Source organism: Triturus cristatus, chromosome 5_1 (genome assembly GCF_964204655.1).
Source record: "Triturus cristatus chromosome 5_1, aTriCri1.1, whole genome shotgun sequence".
NCBI classification, from domain to species: domain Eukaryota; kingdom Metazoa; phylum Chordata; class Amphibia; order Caudata; family Salamandridae; genus Triturus; species Triturus cristatus.
In genome coordinates, this window is record NC_140587.1 from 215231515 (window position 1) to 215258852 (window position 27338).

The 27338-nt window shown below is 47.1% G+C and overlaps 1 protein-coding gene across 18 annotated transcripts in view; it reads left to right on the forward strand.

Annotated features, from left to right (window-relative positions):
• PTK2 (protein tyrosine kinase 2) overlaps positions 1 to 27338 on the forward strand; it is a 799547-nt gene that overhangs the window by 532437 nt on the left and 239772 nt on the right. For 9 of the 18 annotated variants that reach the window (XM_085604850.1, XM_085604843.1, XM_085604837.1 and 6 more), the window contains 2 exons: positions 365 to 385; positions 2372 to 2469. In XM_085604850.1, the coding sequence (XP_085460976.1) occupies positions 365 to 385; positions 2372 to 2469 (119 nt within the window). The remainder of the gene's footprint in view (positions 1 to 364; positions 386 to 2371; positions 2470 to 27338) is intronic. The other 9 variants (XM_085604846.1, XM_085604845.1, XM_085604847.1 and 6 more) reach the window with 1 other exon arrangement.

Consider the following 27338-nt stretch of genomic DNA (forward strand, 5'->3'; position numbering starts at 1 on the left):
TGGCCCACCTCTTGGTAATATGACGTAGAACCAGAACATGTGGGTATGGATGAGGTCCCAGTAAACATTTTGTAATTGCTTATGGTTTCCTTCTGGTGGCAACCGGTGGCCACGAGAAGTCACTGGAGAAAAGCTCCTTTTACAGAGTAAGTAACTTGTAAACCAACTTCTTCGATGTCACTATTTATGCTTAGTTGGTGGTACTGCAAGCAACACTTCTGGGATTTTTTGAAAATATTATTCTTTGTTATATTGTTTATGTATCTTGGTTTTAACACATCCTGGAAATAATTTATTTTCATGAAAGCTAGTAACTTTTAAGATTTAAAAAGTCAGTTTTATCTTTCCTCTGAATGCAATGCAGAGAGCTATGGATTAGAAGAAGGTAACAGGATTTCCTTAAAACACCTACGTTTGTTATCTGCAGAATGCTTCACCTTTTTTCCTTTGGATTTTGACTTATTCATCTTTTAAGAAGTGTGTTTGTTTTTGCATTATATTTACGTAAATGTGTATATTTGATGGGGATTTGAAAGAGGAAGCTGTGGCCTTCGGAAGAACTGCACTACCTTCACCATGACTCTTGTGTTTCCATAGCGAAAGAAACACCACTCGTATCTGAAGCTACTGATTAAAATTATGAAGTCTAGCATTACTACTCTATCCTTGTCCTCCATGCCTACAAGATATTAAGACTGCAAGACAAAAATCATGCATTTAGGTAAAATCCTGACAAGCTCTTTTTCTAATCCAGGTCAGTGTCCAAAATGGCAGCCAACAGTCTTAATTAATTATAAAGTAATACATATTCACTGAACGAATGTGAGTGCCCGTTTTTCTTCACTACCAGACTAGGTTCGTGTTGGGTGCCTGGCTCAAAATTGAAAGCAGGTCATAGTTCTCTTATTGATGTTTGCAGCCATAAGGCCTGTCTCAAAGGAAGGAGTTTGAAGGGCATTATTTATATTCTAGTTATTTCATTGACCAAAAAGAATAAAGCATGACCTCCACAGACTTGATCAATACATGAAGTAGTTTAATTTGCGTCTCTCCTTATCTCTCCTTAAATTCTGACTTCCAGGTTCCCGGTCTTCAAGATTTTAAGTATTTATTTCAACTTGGCTGATGTGACTCTTCATCGATTACTTCGAAGTTCAGGGTGTCTCTGGTCAGAGCAGATACATTGTTGTTCTTCGCTACCTTTCCTCTTAAAGGCTTAATTCAATACCTTCACCCCTACTCATAAATTCCGACTGTGGTTTAGTTCTCGCTGGTTGGGATAGACAATATCCAAAAGTGTGGCAAAGGAAATTGTAATTTTCCGGCAATAAAGGCAGACTTTTTCCACATCTACTCTTCACTTGTCCACGCCCTCACAGCTTTGCTTCATCTGGAGGTTGAAGAATCAGCAAGATAACCTCTTTTGTGGAAGACGAGGTTCTTACTGGTTACTGAGTCATGCATGTGCAATCTCTAGATTTTATTTTAATTACTTTTAAACAGTAGCTGTTGTTCCCTAGCACCGACCTGAGCATTCTCAGTGGGTTAGTTAAAGTGAAATGCTTGCACATATCTTAGAAACACTGACGTTACGGTGGAGTTATAGTTGTATAGACGTAGTTGGTTTGATCATGTCTTCCTAGTGTTTACTAGACAGTAGAATTCACAGCTTGGCTGACTACTGTCTTGTTCTTCAAATAAATTAAACTTTTTGTTTTCAACTTTTAACTATTTATATCCATATATGTAAGGCATACTCTATCACGTGTATATCAATGACAAGTGAATAGAAATGCTAGTTTACAAATGATTGATGGTTTCCAAATACACATTTAATGCCAGCGCCAACTTGTATGTTACTTAAAAGTCTTAAAATGATAATTGTATTTACAAGTTGGGTCTATACAGCTTCCTTTTTTAAAATTCCCAGTTCATTGTCTAATGAGTGAGTAAGCGTGTCGTACATTATATGGCAGTGTGAAGATCACTCAAAGAAATGTGTTTTCTTCATAATATATTGGAATTTGTATGCATGTATATCTTGAAAGAAATATATACAATGAATGGCACCTGACGGTATGTTAGGGGTTATGAATAGGTTCTGGGTGGGTTATGTTATTAAAGTGAGTGAGAGCTTTACTATTTTATTTGTTGCCTCTTAGACTGGATGTCCCTGTTTCATCTTCCATACACTGAGTCTTTTTCGCAGTCAAATTTGAAGTTCTCAAAAGCCTTTACTTTGGTTCATGTCAAGTGACCTTAATAAAATAATATTGCATGAAGAGTAAGACCGTATGCTTATTTATAAAATGGTATCTTTGCTTTCTCGTTTTTAAATTGTGTTTTGATGTTAAATGTAAAACTTTTACAGCCAGGGATTATGAAATTCAGAGGGATAGAATCGAACTTGGCCGCTGCATTGGTGAAGGGCAGTTTGGTGATGTACATCAAGGAGTTTACATGAGTCCAGTAAGTGTTATTACAATAAATACGGTATTTCCATGTAATACGTGTTTGTATTTCTATCTTTAATTAATGTGAGTACCATTAAGGCTGGTTAAAATTAAAGCTGAAGCAGAAAGGCAGAACCTTTATACCCACAATAAAATGTTTCAAGAGCATTGTTTTAATTATAAACAATCAGTACCTTTTCATTATTCTGAATACCATAACTCTGGCTGCACACAAGCAAACCTTCTAATGGAGGAAGCAATTTAGATCAACATTTTCTGCAGTATTTAAAAGGTTTGCACAACTTCTAGTGTCCACTGCTTCCTGTAGATTGTTCATTGTGCCTGTAAGTTCAATTCTGCCCATAACTATGAAAGTGTTACTTGCAGTTTCTTCCCTACTTTGTGATGGATATATATATATATAAGTATTCTAACACCAGTAATTGAGTGACCAGAGTGTTTAAGGCCATATTGTTCACTCCCCCTTTATTGTCCACCTTCCTCAATAGAAATGTTGCCCATTGAATTAGTAATTGTTTTCCATTATTTGAATTTGGGCCAGTGCTTCCAACATGCTCTAATGATCCCGCTCTCTAACATGCGAAATAGGGTATGCCCTTCCTCAGTGATCTTCGATATAAATCTGTAGAATTAGGTAAGAGAGTTCATTAATGCTGTGGTCTAATGTACCACTGTTAACACACTTTATAGGTGAACAAATTAATCAATATGAACTTGGGGGTGTGACTACTGTTACTGCATCTTACCTTCCCATTCCTGCATCTTGCTTTCTCATACCAGTAAGTGGCGTAGAAAGAGTGCCACAGATCCCAGTGCAAGTGAAGAAAATGCCCCACCACCCAACTCCCCAGCTGCAAAGTAGTGTAATGAAAGGCCGTTATTTTTAGGGATTCGGGTTTCCCTCATGCCACCGTGCCATGGTGTTAATACACCTGCTACAGATATGATAGCTAGGTGCCTGCCTTAAGTGTAAACTAAAAATTTCATATAGACCTCTTGGTCTGAGGGTCATGTAACTGACCATCCATGGTCCTTCAGATACTCTGGCATGTCCTGAAATCATGTTATTCCCCTTATGAGCTGTCCTGCTCAGTCTACTCACTGCCAGCTCATCCGAGCTCCTGGACAGGGTTATTGCCTGCTATCCCTTTGAAGTAGGAGTGAGGTGGTGGCAGCTTTGGATGAGACAGAATGTAGGAAAAGCTGGATAGAGAGCAATGAAAGAAGGCAAGAGATATGCAGCGATAACGTTTTAATCAATAATCAAGGACCTTACGGAGCCCAAAGACCTATTGAGGCAACATACTCACCCAGTATTGTAAGTAAAAAACATGGTGACAGAGGACTCAATGCCCCTTCCTGGTACACCGCTGCTCAATCTAGACACCTCACTATTACTGCCTGTTACAGAGTTGTCCAAGTGCAGCGTTTGAGCAGAGGACGAGAGCTCTTGTCCACAGAATAGGGAGCACATAAACGGCTCAATGACTGGGTATAGGCTGCATTCTTCCCTACATGCAGGACAGGTGCACAAGCTTTTCTGAACTGTAGTTGCAGGGCAAGCATAACCGCACCCTAAAAAACCCTAAACATTCAGTGCGGGGCAGTCACAGCAAGCTTCTATAATCCACAGGTGCTGGCCATGCAGAGCTATCTTCTCTAGACCCTTTGGGCTGCATAAGTGAACAAGCATATGAGAAGAAACTTCTATAAACTCTAGATACAGAAAAGGTGGATCAGGTTTTTCTAAACTATGAATGCCCTACAGTAAGTGCAAGCTTTGTGATACCTTAAGTGCAGGACAGACAAATTAGACTTTCCTAGATCAAAGGAAAACAAGCTTCTCCATAGTAAAGATGCAGGCGGAGCAGTCCCTTAACCCTGTGTCTAGGGATAGCAGAGCAAGCATCCCTTAACCATAGGTTCAGGATAGAGGAGGGTTCATTAAGTAATAGGTCATGGACAGGCAGAGCAAACTTCCCTTCACCAGAGGTGCTGGACATGTAGAGCCCTAGTCTCTAAACTCTGTGTTCTCGGCACATACCTCAGGCGTCTCTAAACTACAAGTGCAGGACAGGCAGAGCAAGCTCCCCTCAACCAGAAGTGCAGCCCAAATAGTGCGCTCACCTCTACACTCTCTGTTCTAGACATTTCCAGCAAGTGTTTCTGAACTTCAGGTGCAGGAGACACAGGACATTTCTCTAACCATGGGTGACCAACAAGTAGAGCAAGTATCTTTATGTTCGAGGCATGTGGGCTGCTGAATTCATATCTGTGCATAGATCGCCGCCTAGTGTTGGGTCCGGATGTTTGCACGTTGTTGTCCTGGAAGAGTCTTCGAAGTATCCTGGGATAGGTGACTCCTCCCCTGGACTACAGTGCGCATGGGCATCCTCTCCATCCTCAGATTGTTTTTTTCCGCCATTGGGTTCGGATGTGCTTGTCTTGACTCAAGTTAGGAAAAACTTTTCACAGGCCAAAAGGCCTTTAGTTCGCGTCGGTACTGTTCCCGATCGGTATCGATAGTTATTTGTTAGTTTACTAACTTCAAAAACAACTTTTTCGCATCTTACCCGACCATCGACCCGACATCGACGATGGAATTGAGGACACCATTCAAGCGGTGTCCTGTATGCAATGCGAAATATCCCCATGTCGACGTCCACCCGGTGTGCAACAAATGCCTTTCACCGGACCACGACGAGTCCACATGTATGGCCTGTGCCCGATTCCGATCCAAAAAGACTCTCCGGAATCGACGAGCAGCGAGACTTGAAGCGCAGCACGCGGCACCGGCCCCGACCAACATCTTCAGCGCCGAGGACGAAGAGGTCGAAGAAGTGGACCTCCAGCCCCGCTTCCGAACACGACTCCGGATCGGAAGACGTCGAAGAACAACTCTTTCACAGAGACGACGCCGACACCGAGGTAGGAGACTACAATGATGCCTTAGGGGCCGAAGAGAGTAGCTCCGGTGACGAGCAAGGCCTACCCGTACGGACTGAGGATATCCCGATGCATCAGTCTATGGCTCCGGTCGAGGGATCGCCTTCGGGCCTTACCCAAGACCTATCCCGCAGTTCTTCGGCCCCGCCCTCTGGCCCGGCCTCGGACATTCAGCGGCAGCCATTACCACCCAAAACGACTGGTTTCCCTTCATCGAAACCGAAAGCCGTATTGGTTCATCAGAAACCGAAACTGAAAGTGACACTGGTCGGATCGAAGCCCACCACACCTTCGACGCCAGCCAAACCCGTCGGCACCTACCGCACCAAACGGGACTTCGGTGCCGAGCTTGCAGCAGCCGACGTCGGCGCCGACACACGGAAAAAGACCATCGGTACCGCTAAACAGCCTCAGCTCCCGGCACCGAAACAATCGGCTCCGGCCACAAATGTCAAAATGGCTGCTGCGTCTCACACCGCTTCGAAAGCAGCACCAAAGGCACAATCATCGACGCCGTCGACAGCTACTACCTCTCCTCGACTCGATGACCCAGTGGCGCCGAAGAAGTCCACGCCCGCCTCTACAGACCCGGTCGGCGCCAAAGAACCGTCGGCGCTCCAGGTGCGGCAAGTTGCAGCGTCCTTGCAACGCATCAAAGACAAAGCAGCCCTCCAGGACACGTCAGGCTCCGAGCCGAAAAAAGCTCAAAAAGCTTCTCCGGCACCGGCCAACATCACTTTTGGCCTGCCACCATCCACGGCCCCAAAACTGTTCGAAATCAGAACACGTGTCACCCACACCAGGATCACACCTGCCGAACGCTCTCCTGTGGAGACGTCACCATCGCACATCATCGATGCCGACACCGGCAGAATGATGCTCCACAAGAGGAGAATAACTTCCGAGCCAGCTTTGGACTCCTACCGGATCCCGCTAAAGAAAAAGCTGCCAGTGGTTTCGGAACCAGTTCTTTACGAACCTCTCCATACCTCTTACCAACATCCACTGTCCTTCTCTCCAACACACTCCGAAACTGACGTTTTGGAGGACTACATGGGTGACCACGTCCCCTACCCCGGAGAGATGGACCCTCAAGGCCAACAGGACCCTGACGAGGCTTGGGATGACCCTGTGGACCCGGGTGCACCTATGGATACACAGGACACGCAGCTATATGGCGCAAAAACGTCTCCCACAGAGGACACTGCCGCATTCAACGCCCTCATTGAACGCGCTGCGGCCAATCATGGTGTGCAACTCCACTCTGACACCATCGAGGACGATTTACTCATGGATACTTTCGCATCCTCAGAAAGGAATATCAAAACTCTACCCATGTTGAAAGGTGTCCTCAAACCAGCAAAGGACATTTTCAAAGAACCCACCAGGGCAAGAGTAATAAACCCCAGGATCGACAAGAAATACAGGTCGGCGCCTGGGGACCCTACCTACATTAGAGGCCAGTTGCCTCTGGATTCCATAGTAGTCGCGAACGCTCGCAAACGGGCGCACTCGCAGACAACAGGGGATGCTCCTCCCCCGGACAAAGAGTCCAAGGTGCTAGAGACCTCCGGCAAACGGGTTGCGGCCCAAGCAGCTAACATATGGCGTATTGCCAATACTCAGGCGCTCCTAGCTCGCTACGATCGCGCACATTATGACACATTAGAAACATTACTCCAACATCTCCCTGACCAATACAAAGAGGGAGCAGAGATCCTCATCAGGGAGGGACAACTCCTCACAAACGCATCCATTAAGTGTGCACTGGATGCCGCAGATACAGCTGCCAGAGCCATAAACACTAGCGTCATGTTACGACGACACGCCTGGTTACAAATCTCCGGATTCAAACCTGAGGTACAAAATAACATCCTCAACCAGCCGGTCAACCCCGACTACTTATTCGTGCCAGAGGTTGACACCACCCTAGAAAAAATAAAAAAGGACACGGACACTGCAAAGTCCATGGGGGCTCTCCAAACGCAGACCTTTCGGAGCGGCTCCTTTCGTCGCCCCGGAAATAGAGGAGCAGGTAGAGGACAGGGGTCACAGCAAACCTACAACAAAGGAAACACACAAAGTTCCTACGATAAAAACACCCGGGGTGGATATCGTGGCTCAAGCACAAAGGGCAGAGGACGCGGATATGGCAACACCAGGTCCTCCCCCAAGAACAAACAGTGACGCCCTCTCCCTTCCTCCCGACCACATAACACCTGTCGGGGGAAGGCTACAAAGGTTCCTGTCCACGTGGAACTCCATCACCACGGACAGGTGGGTCAAAGATATTATCAAACACGGTTACTGCCTAGAATTAACCTCCACTCCACCCACAATACCGCCAAAACACCGTCCTATGTCCTCAGAGCACTTAACGCTATTACAGCAGGAAGTGCCAAGTATGTTACAAAAAGGCGCAATAGAGGTCGTACCCGTCCACGAGCAAGGTACGGGGGTGTACTCCCTGTACTTTTTAATACCGAAAAAGGACGGGTCGCTCAGACCTATACTAGACCTGAGACCCCTCAACCGCTACATTCTCTCGGAGCATTTCCACATGCTCACCCTGCAACAAGTCCTACCACTGCTCAAACAGGGAGACTTCCTAGCCACGCTAGACCTCAAAGATGCGTATTTCCACATACCCATTCACCCATCACACAGGAAATATCTCAGGTTCACTATTCAAGGGCAGCACTACCAATTCAAGGTTCTTCCCTTCGGCGTGACAACAGCGCCCAGAGTTTTCACAAAGTGCCTGGCTACTGTGGCCGCACATTTACGGAGGCAACACATTCATGTCTACCCCTACCTGGACGACTGGCTTGTTCAAGCAAAGTCAGCCCAGCAATGTGCCAGCCACATGTCCCGCACCATTCACCTTCTTCACAGTCTGGGGTTCTCACTAAATTACCCAAAATCCCATCTCCAACCCGCACACGTACAACAGTACCTAGGTGCGACCATAGACACTCTGGCGGCCACAGCTCAGCCGAATTTAGTGAGAATCAACAGCATGCAAATGCTGATTTCCAAGTTCAAACCCCAACACTCCCTTCCCGCGCGAGTGTTCATGCAGTTGATAGGCATGATGACCTCCTGCATTTTCATAGTCCCACACGTGAGACTACATATGCGCCCGCTTCAGGAGTGCTTGGCACGTCAATGGAATCAGGCTCAAGGGCAACTAAAAGACCTAGTGTTGGTGAGCGGTCGGGCATACAACTCTCTGCATTGGTGGAATCCACAAAACCTTTGCAAGGGCCGACCGTTCCAAGAGCCTGTTCCACAAATAATACTGACAGCGGACGCGTCTCTCCAGGGATGGGGAGCTCATGTACTCAATTACACAGTGCAGGGACTATGGACAACACAACAAAAGAAGATGCACATCAACCTTCTAGAACTGATGGCAATCTTCCTGGCTATGAAAGCATTCAAAGTACACTTGTGCAACAAAGTCGTGTTGATCCGGACGGACAACATGACCGCCATGTACTACATACAGAAGCAGGGAGGAACACACTCTCCACAGTTGTCTCATCTGGCTCAGAGCATGTGGAAGTGGGCCATTCAGAGGAACATGTTCCTCATGGCGGAACACCTCCCCGGCAAGGACAACCAGATGGTGGATCTGCTCAGCAGACACAGCCACCAGATGCACGAGTGGGAGTTACACCCATCAGTACTCCAGCCGTACTTCCAGCAGTGGGGTCATCCAGACATAGACCTATTCGCCACAAGCGAAAACGCAAAATGCCAAAGCTTTGCCGCCAGGTTCCCACATCCGCAATCGCAGGGCAATGCGATATGGATGAACTGGTCCGGCAGATTTGCGTACGCTTTTCCCCCAGCACCACTGATACCGCTGGTGGCACGCAAACTCAGACAACACTCACTGACACTCGTCCTGGTTGCTCCAACGTGGGCACGCCAGCCATGGTACACCACCTTTCTCGAACTTTCCGTGGTGCCGCACCAAAGGCTGCGGATCAAACCCGCATATTTGACGCAGAACCATGGAGAGATTCAGCACCCAGATCCGCAACAGCTGAACCTGGCAATCTGGCTCCTGAAGTCCTAGAGTTTGGCTACCTAAACCTGCCACCTGACTGTATGGACATCATTAAGGAGGCCAGGAGACCCACTACCAGAGCTTGCTATGCAGCCAAATGGAAAAGATTCGTCATTTATTGCAATAATAATGACATTAACCCGCTAGACGCATCCATCTAAAACATAATTTGTTACCTCTTACACCTATACCGATGCAATCTGGCATACACCTCAATACGTGTCCATTTGACCGCAATATCAGCCTATCTCCAGAACAGGCAGCACCTCTCTTTATTCAGAGTGCCGGCCATCAAAGCATTCTTGGAAGGACTCAAACGAGTAATTCCTCCAAGCCACCCACCAGCTCCAATGTGGAACCTCAACTTGGTCCTCACACGCCTGATGGGTCCACCCTTCGAACCTCTACACTCATGCGAGATTCAATTCCTCACCTGGAAAGTAGCTTTCCTAGTAGCAATCACCTCTTTGAGGAGAGTTAGTGAACTCCAGGCACTAACCGTTCAAGAGCCATTTATACAGGTTCACGCCAACAGGGTCGTACTACGTACCAACCCCAAATTCATGCCCAAGGTGATATCGCAGTTCCACATGAATCAAACTATTGAACTGCCTGTTTTCTTTCAAAACCCGCAAACTGTCGCAGAAAGAGCACTCCATACACTAGATGTAAAGAGAGCCCTCATGTACTATATCGACAGGACTACAGTCTTTAGGAAGACTAAACAACTTTCCGTTGCCTTTGACCCACACCACAAAGGTAACGCTATCTCCAAAGCAGGTATAGCCAGATGGATCGTTAAATGTATTCAAATTTGCTACCAAAAGGCTAAACGCACATTAACGATTCCCCCACGAGCCCACTCAACACGTAAGTTAGGGGCCTCCATGGCTTTCCTGGGAAACATTCCTTTGCATGATATTTGTAGAGCAGCCACCTGGTCCACTACACACACATTTACCAAACACTATTGTGTAGATGTGCAATCAAAACAGCAGGCAGCTGTAGGACAGGCTGTTCTCAAAACTCTTTTTCAGACCGCTGCAGCTGGCACTGGTAGCCGCCGCTAATAGGAGGTACTGCTATGTATTCTATGCACAGATATGAATTCAGCAGCCCACATGCCTCGAACTGAATATGCTACTTACCAGTATGCATCTGTTCTTGGCATGTAGGGCTGCTGACATTCATATCGCCCTCCCTCCTCCCCGGCGCCTGTAGCAGCTGCAGCTCTCAGAATTACTGTAAGCATGGTCATCACTTTCTGTATCTACTCCATCACTGCCACAATGGCGAAAAACAATCTGAGGATGGAGAGGATGCCCATGCGCACTGTAGTCCAGGGGAGGAGTCACCTATCCCAGGATACTTCGAATACTCTTCCAGGACAACAACGTGCAAACATCCGGACCCAACACTAGGCGGCGATCTATGCACAGATATGAATGTCAGCAGCCCTACATGCCAAGAACAGATGCATACTGGTAAGTAGCATATTCAATCTGAAAGAAACACGTTAGTTAGATTCCTCACCTTAGAATATCCCCAGGCGTCAGACTGGATCCGGAAGATTTTTTGTCAGCAATACCCCTTGCGCGTCGCTAGGCGTCGTCTGCGGCTCCGCGTCCGTCGTCGGCGTCGGAATGACGTCGTCGGAGTACTTAGACGCCGCCCTCGCGCGCTGACGTCAGTTCTTCTTTTTTCCGCACCAGTAAGCGCAGATCCGGGAGAGCTACCCCTTTTAGTCTTTTTTGACTACGTTTTTTGATCCTTTTTGATCTTGTCTCGACTCCGGTGCCGGTAGGATGCCTGGTTTTAAAGCATGTGCTGACAGCAACCGCTTGATGTCGGTTACGGATCATCACCGCCGGTGCCTTTACTGTTTGGGCCTCGACCACGACGCAGAGTCGTGTTTAGACTGCAAGGCCCTGACCTCGAAGGCTAGACGGGAGCGGTCCCGTAAGCTTCTCGAGCTTCGCCACTCGGCTCCGCGCCCCTCTCGATCCCGGTCCAGGAGGAGGTCCAAGGATCGGTCGCGGAGCCGCAGCCGACGTCATCGGTCATCTGGCTCCAAGTCTTCGGGTAAGTCGAAGCACTCCAAGAAGTCCAAGAGGCGACACCGCTCTTCGGACTCCCCTCGCGCGACTCGGCCGAGGGTCAGGGTGGTTCCACCCCCGCGGCTCCAGCGGAGCCGCAGGCGCCGCGCAAGTCCCCATACCTGCCGGTCCCTGGGACTGACGCGACGCCGGCGGAAGTCAGTGCCTTCCTCTCGGCCATGAGGAACCTGGCTCCGCCGTCGACGCCCGCTGGCGCGCCTTTGCGCCCCGCGGACCCGACTGGGCAACCTTGCATGCCGGCGGCTCCAGCCCCGACGCCGCAAGTGCCCGAGGGACTCGTCCCCGCCAACGCCGGTCGATCTCGTCACGCCTCCTCCGCCGGCGTCGACACCGGTTCCGCCTCCGACACCGGTTCCGCCTCCGATGCCGGCTCCGCTCGGCGTTGTGCCCCAGTTCAGCCCCGCTCCGGACCCGGCGCCGTTACGGCGTCGATGGACGCCACGTACGGCGCCGCTTGAGACACATTATGTCTATCGTCCGGCTCCGATCCTTCCTCCTGTTTACCAGGAATCGGATGACGGGGGCGAATGGGAGGGGTCCGAGGATCCTATGGCCGTTCAGGCTCAGCTGTCACAGGACTGGGCAGATGAACTGGGGGAAGCCAGTGGTCTGGATACCTCTCCAGACACTGGATTCATCTCTCCTCGGACTGTGGCATCGGAGGAGGGTGCTGCTTTCTCTGTGGTGCTGCGCAAGGCGGCCGCATCCCTTGGGCTCGAGCTACCTGCCGTGGCTGTGAGAACTAACGTCCTCACTGAGGTGCTTCAGTCTGCAGCAAGCTCCACTGAGCCTCTGCTGCAATTCAATGAAGCCCTCATTGACGTTCTGCAGGGCACCTGGTCCAAGCCCTCCACGGTTCCTCCTGTGGACAGGAACGTCGCCAGGCGCCACCGCCCTGCTCCGGGCGACCCCAGTTTTCTGTCCCAACACCCTACCCCCGAGAGCCTGGTTATCTAGGCTTCTACCTCCCAATCCTCCTTCCCGACCGCTCCGCCGGACCGGGATTCCAAGAGACTGGAACAGTTTGGCAAAAAGCTGTTCTCCTCCCTTAGTTTGGGCCTGCGGTCCTTGAATACCGCCTGTCTTTTGGACCGTTATTCCCACTCTCTGTGGGATACGGTGGAGGACGTGCTGCCCCTGTGTCCGGAGGAGGTCCAGACACGACTTACCCAGGCTCTGGCCGATGGGAGGGATGCAGCGCGACATGCTATCAGATGTGGGCTTCACGCTACGGACTCGCTGGGTAGAGCGATTTCTACCACGGTGGCGCTTAGACGTCACGCCTGGCTGCGGTCCACGTCCTTTTCAGGGGATGTCCAGAGCACTCTCATGGACATGCCCTTTGATGGCACTCGCCTTTTTGGTGAGAAAGCGGACTGTGCGCTGAATCGCTTTAAGGACTCCCGGGCTACGGCCAAGTCCTTGGGCCTCTCGGCCCCGCGGTCGCAAACTTCCGCCTTTCGCCCCTTTCGTGGCCAAGGAAGGGGTGCCTCCTCACGTCTGCCTAGCCACCAGCCGCAGAACCAACCTGCGCGCGGTCGCGGACGTGGTTTCCGCCGAGGCGGTTCTGGAGTACGACGCAGTCAGCCCACATCCACCCCGGCAGCATCCGCCTCAAAGCCTTCCTAGTCCGAGCTTTCAGGCCCATTCCACGCCAGTGGGCGGCAGAGTTCGCCATCACCTGCTCCACTGGCGGTCCATCACATCGGACAGGTGGGTGCTGCAAATCGTCCGAAGGGGCTACTCCCTCCCCTTCGAGACGACCCCTCCAGCCATGCCACCGCAGCACCACCGTATCTCGGGGGATCATTTGAATCTTCTCCACGAGGAAGTTTCGGCCCTCTTGGCCAAGGGGGCCGTCGAGCGCGTTCCGAGCCCAGAAGTAGGTCGTGGTTGTTATTCCCACTACTTTCTGGTTCCCAAGAAGGGCAAAGGGGGCCTACGCCCTATCTTGGACCTCCGGAACGTCAATGCCTTCCTCCGGAAGGAAAGGTTCAAGATGTTAACTTTGGCTCAGGTTCTAGCTGCCCTAGACCCGGGAGACTGGATGGTAGCATTGGACTTGCAGGACGCATATTTCCACATCCCCGTCCTGCCGGCCCACCGACGTTAGCTGCGGTTCACGGTGGGTCAAGAGCACTTTCAGTTTACCGTGCTCCCCTTCGGCCTTACCAGTGCCCCTCGGGTGTTCACGAAAGTGATGGCGGTGGTCGCAGCTCATCTGCACAGATCAGGGGTTCCAGTCTTCCCCTATCTCGACGACTGGTTGTTGAAGGCGGGCCCGCCCCAGGCAGTCGTCTCCCACCTCCAGACTACGGCGGGTCTCCTGCATTTGCTGGGGTTTTCCATCAACGTGCCGAAGTCACACCTGAGTCCCTCTCAGAAGCTCCTCTTCATCGGAGCGGTTCTCGATTCGGCGCAGTTCCGGGTCTATCCGATGGAACAGCGGGTCCGGGATATTCAGGCCCTGATTCCCATCTTTCGGCCTTTATCCTGGGTTTCGGTCAGGCTAGTGTTGCGGCTTCTTAGGCTGATGGCCTCCTGCATCCTACTAGTGCATCACGCCAGGCGGCGCATGCGGGCTCTGCAGTGGGACCTGAAGTTTCAGTGGGCCCAGCATCTTGGCAACCTGTCCGACCATGTCTTGATCTCGGAGGGCACTGCACGGCAGTTGCAGTGGTGGCTCACGGACCGCGATTGGGTCACGGGCAAGAGCCTCTCCCTTCCCCAACCGGAGCATGTCGTAGTGACGGATGCGTCCCTCCTGGGATGGGGTGGCCATATGGGAGAGGCGGAGATCAGAGGACTCTGGTCTCCGGCAGAGTCTCACCTCCACATCAACCTGTTGGAGTTGAGAGCGATCCGACTTGCACTGAAAGCCTTCCTTCCCTCTGTCAGGGGAAGTGTCGTGCAGGTGTTCACGGACAACACCACCGCCATGTGGTATTGCAACAAACAGGGCGGGGTGGGGTCGTGGACCCTTTGTCAGGAGGCTCTGCGCCTCTGGACGTGGCTGGAACACCAGGGCGTCACCCTAGTGGTTCAACATCTGGCGGGCTCTCTGAACGCCAGAGCAGACGAACTCAGCTGCCGGTGCATGATGGATCACGAATGGCGTCTGAACTCCGAAGTGGCGCAAGGTCTCTTTCGGCAGTGGAGAGAGCCTTGGTTAGATCTATTCGCCACCGACGAGAACGCGCAATGTCAGCAGTTCTGCGCGTTGGAATTTCCATGGCGGCACTCGCTCGGCGACGCTTTTCGTCACGAGTGGAGTTGCGGTCTGTTGTTCGCCTTTCCGCCTATACCACTTCTGCCCAGAGTGCTGAAGAAGATCAGGCACGACCGGGCCCAAGTCATCTTGGTGGCCCCGGATTGGGCACGAAGGTACTGGTATCCCGAGCTACTCAGTATGTTGACCGATCCTCCGATATGTCTGCCCCTTCGGGAGGATCTTCTGTCACAGCAGCAGGGGACGGTCCTACACCTGAACCTGTCCAGCCTCCACCTCCATGCGTGGAGATTGAGCGGCGGCAGTTGATGCCATTTGACTTGCCTCCTGAAGTCTGTGATCTCATTCTGGCAGCCAGGCGTCCCTCCACAAAGACGGTATACGCCTGCCGGTGGAACAAATTTGTGGCATGGTGCACAGCAAAGGTGTGGATCCCCTTTCCGCCCCTCTTTCTGAGGTCCTCCTCTTTCTTCTTTCTTTGGCCCGGCAGGGCTCTGCCCTGGGCACCTTGAAAGGTTATCTTGCTGCCATCTCTGCCTTCTTGCGGCTTCCTGATCAGCCTTCTCTTTTCAAGCCCCCTGTAGTTACACGCTTTCTAAAAGGCATTACTCACACGTTCCCTCCTGTCCCTTTTGTAATGCCTCAGTGGGACTTGAATCTTGTTCTCACATTTCTAATGTGCGCTCCCTTTGAGCCTCTTCATCATTGTCCTCTTCGTCTGCTGACGCTTAAGACTGCTTTTCTGGTAGCCATCACCTCGGCTAGACGGGTGAGTGAGCTCCAGGCTTTATCATCAAAGCCTCCTTTTCTCTCTGTTCATCCGGACAAGGTTGTCCTTCGGCCTCGTCCCTCCTTTCTTCCGAAAGTGGTGACTCCCTTTCATCTTGGGCAGTCTGTCACCCTGCCCACCTTCTTTCTGCCTCCGCATCCTTCCAAAGAGGAAGAGAGGCTCCACCGTCTGGACCCAAAACGTGCGCTCTCCTTTTATCTGGACCGCACAAAGCAGTTCCGGGTGGACGACCAACTTTTCGTTGGATACGTGGGTGCTAAGAAGGGGAAAGCTGTGCACAAACGGACCATCTCTCGGTGGGTCGTTTTGTGCATCAAAATTTGTTATTCCTTGGCAAAAAAGGACCCTCCTGTTGGGCTGCGCGCCCTTTCTACTCTGGCCACGGCGGCTACTACTGCTTTGGGACGGGGTGTCCCTTTGCAGGACATCTGTCAGGCGGCAACGTGGGCTTCGCTACACAAGTTTGCCAGGCATTATTGCCTTGACAGCCAAGTCCGGAGGGATGGCTTCTTTGGCCGTTCTGTCCTCCAGGACTTTCTGGTGTGATCTTGGTTCGCCGACCCACCACCGGGGATGGTATTGCTTGGGTATCTATTCTAAGGTGAGGAATCTAACTAACGTGTTTCTTTCAGATGAACAAGTTACTTACCTTCGGTAACAATGTATCTGTAAGAAACATTAGTTAGTTAGATTCCTCACCGACCCACCCATCCTCCCCGTTCTGCGAACTGACATCTAGGGTTAAGGCTATCCCTTTCAGGGCCCTAGAATTTTTTGGCACCAGTGTCGGTATCTGGCATGGCTCTGCGTTCCTGGCGCGGAAGGCTATGTACAAGAACTGACGTCAGCGCGCGAGTGCGGCGTCTAAGTACTCCGATGTCATTCCGGCGCACGACGCCGACGACGGACGCGGAGCCGCAGACGACGCCTAGCGACGCGCAAGGGGTATTGCTGACGAAAAATCTTCCGGATCCAGTCTGACGCCTGGGGATATTCTAAGGTGAGGAATCTAACTAACTAATGTTTCTTACAGATACATCGTTACCGAAGGTAAGTAACTTGTTCATTACAATAGTAGGACCGAAAAGTATATTTTTAAATTGAAGGACGGGTATTGTAGGCTTTTCTAATTCATACATAGGGAATAGGGCGAGCAGGCTTCTTTAAATCATAGCTATGTTAGAGTAAGAGAAAGCTTCTATAGATCACTGGTACTGAGTAAACCTCTGTGAATGGCAGACAGAAGGCAAGACAGGCAGAGCAAACTGCATTAAATCAGAGGTACAGGTCAGGCAAAGCAACTTTGTTAAACTACATGAGCAAGAAAGGCAGAGCCAGCTTCACTAAGTCACAGTCGTGCATTTCTTTCTCCAGATTCTGGTGGTCATATGATGCACATGGTACTGCAGTGCTAAATGTGTAATGGTTCATCCTCTCCCTACTGACCCATGGTCTGAGATATTAGGTGTGCCGTTGTTAGTCATTATTTATTTGCTTGGCTTAACTTTCCCATGGTAGAAATATGCAAGCCTTTATGGTCAAATACAGAAGTATTGTAAAGGTTTGTACAAAATACACAATAACTTACGTTATCAAAATCAACAAAGTTCAATGTTCAATCAAATGTATTGCTTTCAATATTATTTCCTCTTCATTATACATTTAAACTAATACATCAGTTAAAATTATTTTAGTCAAACCCATACAGTTCATGCAATATGACTTGAAACAATTTTACCTTGATATAGACTATCACAGATGGCAGGTGCTGCTTATGGAATGAGAGGGCCATTTTCAGCTATGGGGCGGCTTTTTAAAGCTTCAGAAACACTCTTTTCCACCATACCAGTGAAGCATTCAGGTTCATCTCTTGGTAGGCAGGCTAGTGTTAGAAAGGGAGAACACAAATGAGCACAAAATGATAACACATCCTTGAATGTAGCTCTAGGTAACTAATTGTAATTGTGAATGGAGCACTGGTCAAACCACAGTTGTTTTGAAGTGATGCTGAGATTGTATCTATTTCCACGGTACCATGCACATTCCAGACAATGTGTACATCATTTTGACTGTGCCAGCTAGAGGAATGAAGAGTGTGTGACTTTAACTAAATGCCCTAGTTAAAGTTTGGCTAATGGGATACTCTGTCAAAACGTGGAAGATATCCGGTCCACCGTACAAGTGTCATAGACTATAATGAACTTGTAATATGGCAGGCGGTACATCTGCCAAGTTTGTGATGGAGTAACCCGTCTGCCAAACTCGAAGTGAAGTCTTTGGTTAAAAACTTAAGTAAATGGAGCAGTCTTGATTTTACTGGATCTGTCCGTGGCATTCTTATACAAAGCTTGGAGTATATAGGAGTCAGGTCTGGCCTGGATTCGATCGTTCTTAGAAAATAGGAGTCAGGAAGTGTGGATTGCTCATCACTTGTTTACCCCCAAAGCTCTTAATTACGTGGTACCCGAAGTCTCTGCTTTGAGCCCTGCATATTAACATCTACATGTCACCTTGGTGGAGTCATTTGGGGGTGAAGATAGTCTCCTACCTGGGTAACATGCAGCTATTCCTATCTTTTGAGAATGAGGCCTCCGATGCCCAGGGTGTTTTCAGGGGATATTTGGGGGCGGTTAAAGATCCCTCTGTGTACTCTGACCTATCCTTATCTTGCAGACCTAAACTGACTGCCAGTTAAAAAAAGGATATTGTTTCAAATGTTGGTATTGGCGCATTGAGCCTTTTATGGCCCTGGTCTCAGGTAGTTATCTAATAGACTCATTCACTACTGTCCTCTCATTCTTCTCTCTGTGGATGCAGGCTGTTATGCATCCCACAAATCAAGCAAATGAAGGGGGGGGCTCAGCCTTCTCCTTCCTGGCAGTTCAAGCCTGGGACCGTCTTCCTGTTCGGCTTCCTAAGAGAGATAATAAACTTCAGTTCTGCAAGCTTTTGAAAACCCGGCTCTTTACGTTAGCATACTGAAGCGGGGATATAGGGGTTGTTTGTTTCTAAGCACCAAGACACTCCAAGGAGAAGCTGTGCGCTTTAGAAATAGGTTCATTCATTCATTCATTATTTATTGTACATCCTGAACTGATTTCCTTCGTCGATCTCAGATTTCCCACACATTTAAAATGAGGCACTGTAAAGAAGCAATGGAGTCAAATTTATGAAAATAGATAATTTAAGTGCCACAAAGCGACCTACTGGTGCAAGAGCTTAAGACGTCCAGCTCCAGCAAATTCCAACCGCTTCTGTTAGGAACTTAAAACACAAACTGTTACATAATAAATTCTAAATTACATCAAAGAATTCTAAAATGGCATAGATAAATTCCACATTCCCTGACGGCTAACACGCAAGAGAATGCTGTACAAAAGTTAAACATTAAAAGAATTAACATAAAAGAAAGAATACAAATTACCACAGGCACAGTGAAGTAAAGTGATTTCCATAGTATCAAGCAATTTGATCAAGTGAGAAAGCTGGGATTTGAATCCAGTTTTCCTAATTACATATTGTGTTTTTAGCCACAGAAAAAATCGCTTTTTCTGTGCCATTACCTCCAGTGGACAATGCTTTGTATTCACTTCTTAACACTTACTAAATGAGTGTACCATGTTCAGTAAACCTAAGAATCACGTGTTAATTCAATTTGACTAGATTTATACACAGTAGCGGCCAGAATAATTAAAATATGGTGGGCCGCAATGCCCAAAAAACTCAAAATATGTGTGTTGCGTTTGCTGACACATAGCGTATGGTTGCGGTCTCTCTCTTTTCCTGGCTCTCTCCTTGGCGGTGACTTGGGGCAGAAAGGGAGGACTTCCTCCCTTGTGGAAAGTGAATCCAACCAATCCTTGAGCTGCAGCGTAGCTCCAGGATTGGTTGGAGCAGGTTAACCCAGCACTCATTTTGAGGCTGAGGACCTGCCGCTGCAATCCCACGCCTGTTTTTTATCCCAGGGATTGCTAGCTCTGAAGTGCTCATGTCAGATTGGCCAGCTTTAGACAGCCGGACAATCTGACATGCGCACTGGCAGGGGCTGAAGTAATAGTGGAATTGCACTAATCAGGGCCGCCGCTGTTTACACATATAAATTATAAAAGGGGTAAACCCAAAAAGCCACTGGGACCTGGGTATGAAATAGTACAATAGAACAAGGGTCTAGCATATTTAACAGACACATATCATGAGAGACATAATGAACAAAACCTAAACCAATACCTTAAGAGTATTCAGTACAATGTTATTTAATCACATTGAACAATGCATACGTTTAGTGAATCTTTAAATTAAATTAAAAAATGTACCAAAAATCAGTGCCCCAAGCGGGGAGAAGAAAGGGGGAAAAAAGAAAATAGTGTGCTTTAAGTGAGGGTTGAAGCAGTGTACAGGAAGGGTAATGACATTATTAACATCAAACAATTATTTGCATTAAGGGATGGCTTGTCCTTAAGTCTAATAACTGAAAAAATATACACAAATGCATAGTCATGATTGAGAATTGCAAATCACAATGAATCATCACTGTTTATCAAACTGGCAAGTTGTCGGATTTTCGAAGTTTCGACCCCCAAAAAGGTTGTAGGTTATTTAATCCCTTACGGAGGGGTCTTCATCAGGACTGTGAAGGAGGGGGAGACCATGAAACACTCCGACTAAGAGTGGTATTCGAAAGAATGGGCGCGTAGGCTCCTAAAAGCAGAAAGCGGGAAAGCAGGCACTTAAAATCACAAGGAAAATATTTGTCCCTTCCGATCGGTCAAAAGACCAAACAATTGCACCTGAGCAAGGACAATGTTTGAAAGGAGAAAAGAGGAGTAAAGATGAAAATATCCTGAACAAAAAACAAATAGGCAATTCTTTTAATGAGAAGTCATTTCACCAAACTGGCAAGTTGTCCAACGTGTTACTTCTCCTTTTGAATGGAGAAATTATGTACCCAGATATGTTCATCTTCAGCTATAATATTCCCTTGTTAAGTAATACTGTTCTAAGGGCATTCACTTTTTTTTATTAACAATGATTTAATTATACTTGTTTTAAAAACCATGATCATAATTCTACGTTGGCTGTTAGTGCTCAGACCTTTTCTGGGGAAATGACTTCCCATTAAAAGAATTGCCTATTTGTTTTTTGTTCAGGATATTTTCATCTTTACTCCTCTTTTCTCCTTTCACACATTTCCTTGCTCAGGTGCAAGTAAAGGTTAATCAAAACATCTCCCACATTTGCTCACACAATACTTCTTTGGGTAGTGCTGCATCTTTGATTGGCTCATAAGGTAGCTTTATGTGCTTACTGACTGGGTCGCTGTGTTACTTGAAAAACATTGGTCTCCTTTCCAGTACTGCTGAGTTGTCCTGAAAATCAGAAATAGTCACATTTATTTAGGTAACACTAATGATTTGAGTAACAATAGCACCCATTCTATGCAGCACTAGAAGCAGCACATTTCGCTGTGGCAGGTACTTTGTGACCAAAGAGTATTTTAGCGGATAAATATAACGAAAGGGTTAGAACTCCTGAGTTGTAAACAACATTGAACACGTTTGAATCAAATTAAGAGTTGTGTCTGTTTCTTCTTCTTGAGGTAGAGTCACGGGTCCTCTTGGACATAAAACCTTTAGTAGGAGAGGAGGGCTTGAATTTGTTTTTAAATGTTTACAACTTAAGAAGAATAAATGTATCACATCATTTAAAAAATACTTCAGAAGGGCTGTAATAAAGAAGCATTATCCACACAGTTGGGAGTCTGTCGCTGGCCTTGTTCAAGCTACTACTGAAGTACTTTATTAGACCCTTGTCCCCTCTGAACAGGAAGGATGTCACTGAGATCGAAATATGCCCGCCTAGAGCAGCAGAAATGAATGTGGCGTTTGTGAAGCAAAAAGACACCAAGAAAGTGCCCTAAACATGCTAGCCTGGAGCTAAGTGGACTGCTGGGAACAAGATGTGTTTAATAGCGCCATGTACATTAATGCAATGGTTTAACCGCACTATTGGATTTGGTTAAATATAGTAGGCCTCGAAGAGCAGCAAACTCTCCATAATTATTCCAAAATGAAAGCCCCCAACAGTCAATTCAAGTGCTTTAGATCCAACCAGGCGCCCAACCTATCTGTTGTATATAATATAATAGGCATGACAAGGATTTTCAATTCACCATAATTTCATCCTACATGGTTATCCCAAGTCTTTGAGGGACCCGTCCTGCTGTATTTATAACAAATCTGAACATTCAGTAACCCCATCCACATCTCCCATTGCAGCGGTGTACTAGACGGCAGCTTCACAACAACTGAAAACATCAGATCAAATGAATGTCTTCCAGTGCCCCTCAGGTGGCCTTATAGCTTCTCCTTCTTCAGTCTGGAAAGCATCTGTTGCCCTTCATTAACCCCTAGAGTCATAGTCCATTGCGTGGCCGAGTCAAGTCAGCTTACAAAGGAAAGCCGAGAAAGTATAGTGTCTTCATAGTCCTCTTTTAAGAGGTAAAAATCAGCTGTGTACATATCCTTGTGACCTCAGCCCTGAAATCTTAATACTGTGGTACCCCAGCATCCAAGACAAGCAATACGAGGCCTTCTTAATGAGTTTGAGTTGTAGATTGAATCCATTAAGTGAGCCGGAAGCTGAAACCTCAAGAACAATGCACTTCAGTTATCATTAATGTGATTTGTTGTTTATAGCCCTTATATTACCAATACATGGTCGTGCAAGCACAACATATCAAAAATGTAATTTCTGGAAAAAAGCAGTGTTTGGCATCATACTCCAGGCTGTTATCGTACAGTAATGAAGTGTCACACAACACTACCCCACTATTTATTAAACAGAATTGAGAAGGGATCAACCTGAAGATGGAAGTGGGAGCACCTTTCACAACATAAGTGGTGCTGCAATGGACAAAACTTGCTCAGTACCTTAACCAAATCATTGACCTGCTTGGAGTAGAGCATGAGCCTTCCGTGTGTCCGCCTTTTGGAAATTTGAGCAGGTTTCTAGAGACATGGGGCTTTTAAAAGTAATACAACCAGCTTAACGAGCAATGACCAGGAAAAGAGATTGGCTGTGGCAGAAAGCAAAATTAGGCAGATCAAAGCATTGCCGTCGTTCTTAGGCGGCCTTTCTAGAGATTGTATAAATGATGGGATGGAAGAAAGGTTTAATGTTGCTCAATCGAGACCGGATCGGGTGCATTGAGTCTTCGGAGTTATTTGAAGAAAATTGAATGGGTGAGATTCTTAACTGACGCCTGTGTACATTGCAGCAGAACCAAATATCAGACAAGTAAATTAAACAGAAAGAGACACTTTGTCGTAAGAGAATATCGGAAATTAGTTTCCCTGAACACTGATTTTTCAGTAAAAAATGACGTTATTGAGGATTCAGTCAAAAAGAAGTATTCGTTCAGGCGGTGGATGACATTCACTGGTTACTGGATGAGAAATGCAGCATCCAGTGACCAAATCTGTCGGGTATGTGTAAACGTTGAAAATTAATGGAGATAAAACTGATTCAAAGGGAGTGCCCCAGGAGGACGACACCAGAACAAGCGGAGTATGGTTAGAAAGAAGAGAAGCCCTGAAGGGCGTAGGCTGCCATCCACATCGCTTAGTTTAAGACTGCTGGATAGAAAGTTGATCACATTTGTCAGTTGGTTTGGAGATGCAATGACCATAGCTGACGGTTCTTCCATTATTTTTACTGAAAATGAATTTGTCCATCCTTGATGCTGCAACAGGGATGATATACATAGAGGTTCCTATGGTTTGCATGAGATGAAACTAATGAAAGATGCTGTGATCATTTAACCTGAAGAGTCTTGATTCATCTTAAGCTACTTAGACCAGAAGCGTTTAGTTAAAACTATTTAGCAGTTGAGCAACCAGACTAGCCTTTAAAGAAAAAAGGAAAGGCATCTTGCTAAAGAGATGAATTAACAGTACTGGGAAGTAAGGAAGGTAGTCTAAGTACTGTTCAATACTTGCAGGTGTCCTGGAGGTTGAGAAGTCAAAATCATATATGTAGGGTTTGCAGAGTTTTAGTTCTAGTATAGAGAAGTGTTGCTACTGCTACCTAAAAAGATAGAGATGAGGGAAGCGAGAGGGACATCAGTTGTGAGACCTGCGATTCCTGGACGAATCAATGTCAAGACAAAACTTTAGATCACGAACAGTGTTAATTGACGACTCTTGGCTCTAAGACAGTTGCATTCCCGTGGAAGGGAAGGGCTTGGACACATCCTTTTGAGGGCTTTAGCAACCGAACCAGCTGAATTTTGGACTTTGTGTAAATCTTTTGATAATGGATGAGGTCAGAAACACGTTGACAGTGGTGGCTGGTCCTTCATGCTGGAAGGGGTGCGGGCAGGCCACACACATACTCACCCAGCTACATGTACACTCATTCATACCCCATGCATTCACTAACGTGTACACATACACATACACCCACCATTCACAAGCGCACTTGCACAACCACACCTACCGGCTTCAGATGAGATCTTGGCCTCAAGGTTCCTGCAGGATTGGAACTGCCACCTCTCGAGGTCAGCCAGTAAGAGGAGGCATCTGTCCCACCCTTGTTACAGAGTGGGATGGGGTCAGTGAGACTTGCCCACTCTGTGACAAGGCATGTGATAGACATTCGGGCCTGGGCACTTCAAGGCATAAATCTGAAGCGCCCAGGTCCGAGGTTGTCAGTGACGCTTCCACTTTTTGTGAGGGGGAGGGCCTCCAAGCGTTCTGCCAGTCTGAAGAGGTCGTACCCACAGAAGCTGTGACATCTTCAGCCCGGCAAAGTTCAGCTCAGGCAGCCAGCGCATCTTTAGTGCCTGGCTGCCTGACCTGAACATGTCTGTCTAACCTTTGCTCTGCCTGACAAATACTCTTCATGTCAGCCAAAAGGTGGGTGGGCATGGCTCCTCCACCTTTAGGGACGGGCCACTGTTGAATGTGCACTGTTTATAACGTTGAGATTTTCCAAAATGCTGACAAATATAGGAATGGAAAAACCGTGTGCCTCAAAAACACCTGTCTTTTGACTACTAATCTTGTTTTAGAAAGGTCCATCAAATGTTTATACTACAACATTGTCCACTTTCTTTTGTTCCCTTTCTTTATCTTCTTTTTATTTACATGTGGCCAGTTTCTCTTTCACGCCATTGGCTTTTTAACAGCCCTTGCACGGTCTCTTCATTCTCTTTGGGACGCAGGTGATCAGCTTCAGTTAGCTGTTCAAGGTATCTCATTTACTGAGGACTCTCAACAAGGAGCACAGACTATACGATTAGTAAAATTCTAAATAAATATCGAAATGAACAGTATAAAATAAAATTCTTGCATGCAGTTGTTATGTAAAGGTTCTGCTGCCCCCTGCTCTGCCGGGACATCGTATGCTGTAATCTATAACATAAATACAATTACTTACTATTGCTGTTCCGAGGAAAAATGCACAGCCTGCAAAACACAATCATCCTTTTCCATACAAATTATCGATTTAGTTAGCCACATTTTAATTACCCTATTAGAAATGGTAAACTTTAATGAGAGTGGTTCCTTGTAGTGCTGATGGGGCTAATTATCTGTTCAGAGAAATAAAAATGCTGCAACTGCATTTTCTAATGAAACGATGTGTGAAATATTCGGAAGCGGTAGGAAATTGGATCACCCGCGATTTGGTTTCTATTTGATTATTCATCGAGATACTGAGATTGTAGCCCAGTTGTGCTCCCAGATGGAGGGAAGCCGTGCACCTGATGTTCCTTTTGGGAGTATATTGAAATTATCCTTATTCATGGTGTGCTAAGTGTTGGCCAATACCTATTAAAGAGTCCTTCTGCATCTATATTTGTAGCTGCTTTGGGCACGATTTACTCTATCAACCCCTCTCAGGTATCACGCCAGTACACAGAGGTAAACTCTGCCTCTTTATGTAATGACCAACTTATCAGGGTTAATTTCCCTGAGGTATGCCTTCTCCTGGTTGGCTCTGTACTGGGGTGAATGTATGACATTGTTCTGCATTCTGTCCATCAACTGTTGTTTTTGCATTTGTCACCCCGAGTGGGACGGGTATGCCCAGACGTGGGTCCCTTGCTCTCCATGCCACTGGAATCAAGCTATCCTGGCTGAAGAGGGGTGAAACCCCAAAACCGGTCCCAGGATGCTTGTTTCCAGTCCAGGGGGATCTGGCTTGGCAGTTCGGGCTGGACTGTTCCCATGAGGAACAGGGTCAAGACTGATTTGCATATGGCTGGGTTCAAACTGGAATGGCATGGTGAGCAAAAAAACGATGGATTTAGGCCCAGATCTCTGCACTGGGGGGAATGTATGACATTGTTCTGAATTATGTCCATCAACTGTTGTTTTTGCATTTCTCCTGGTTGACACCATTGTTCCAATTCCTTCACCAAAACGGATTGACTTGTGTACTTATAATGCTGATCTCCTTAAACACCATTGTGAAGAAGTGCATATGAACCCTTGTGATTCCATTGAACCAGCAGAAGCTTTATTATGGGAGATTATAGTGTCCATTTGAAACCAGCAAAAATTGTGTAAATTAGATGAATGTGTCTTATCTTGCGTAAAGTTTGCTGACCTCTTTTTTTATATAATTGTTGCATTGATGGATCATTATTGCAAATGTGTATGTATGTTGATTGGTGTAATAGTAGACTTGTATGTGATTTTTGGATTTCACATTTGGTAGGGATTTTGACATGTATTATGCATTTAGACAAATTTGTCAGTAGTCGACCTTACCATAATGCGTCGTCGTTGCGCCAGTCTCATGGAACTTTTTTAGATTGGCTCAAGTGGTTAATGTTGCATGGCCCAGATAGTGATGTTTGTCTTTGGAAATCCTGAAGAATTGTTAAATATTACATTCTTGGAGAGTCTGTTTGCACTCCTTTCTGTTGGATTGTGCAAAGAGTTCAAACACTCTACTGGTTTGAACTTTTTCCCCTTAAAGTGTCCAGGTTCCCATGGTTACTGCTTTCTCTGTCAGATTATTGACATTTTGGAAACATGTTTTCCTTTTTAGGTAAATGATTGTCTTTTTACACCGGTCGATGCTGGTGGTGTAAAACAGCGCAGGATCTAAGCATCATAGAGATCCTGACCTATGCTACACTCCGAGCACAAGCTGACGTTTCAGCAGTTGGGTGTGTCAAGACAGAAGAGGCGCAGAGAGCAAACATGACTTAATCGTTTGAGCAAGGCAGTTCAAGTCAGCGGCTAGAAGCCCAGAAGCTCCTGCTTTATAAACTCAGACCATAGTGCAGCTTCTCAGTGCAGGCCTCAGCTTTGTCACGATTCCCAACTGGAGTGTGATTGGATAGTATTCTGCCAGCGATGGCTATGGAAGAAAGACTGTTGTGCGCTTCAACACCAGTTGAGCCGCCAGCTGCACATAGAAGAAAGACTTCTTAATGTCCTGCGCAGGCACAAACACTACAAAGCCCACTGGCAAGCCCTAGTAGTGATAAGGATGTAACTGATGCATATGGATTGATGAGGTGAACCTAGCCATGTCTGTATGTTCGTGCAGCCTAGAAATGTAGCTTTCATTGCCGCCAGACCCCCTGGGTCGTGCTGAATGTGCGCTGTGGAGCTATTCATAGGCTGAGATTGGACAGTATGGACACAGTAACATTCCAGTTCGAACACATGCCTGCCTTTTCTCATGA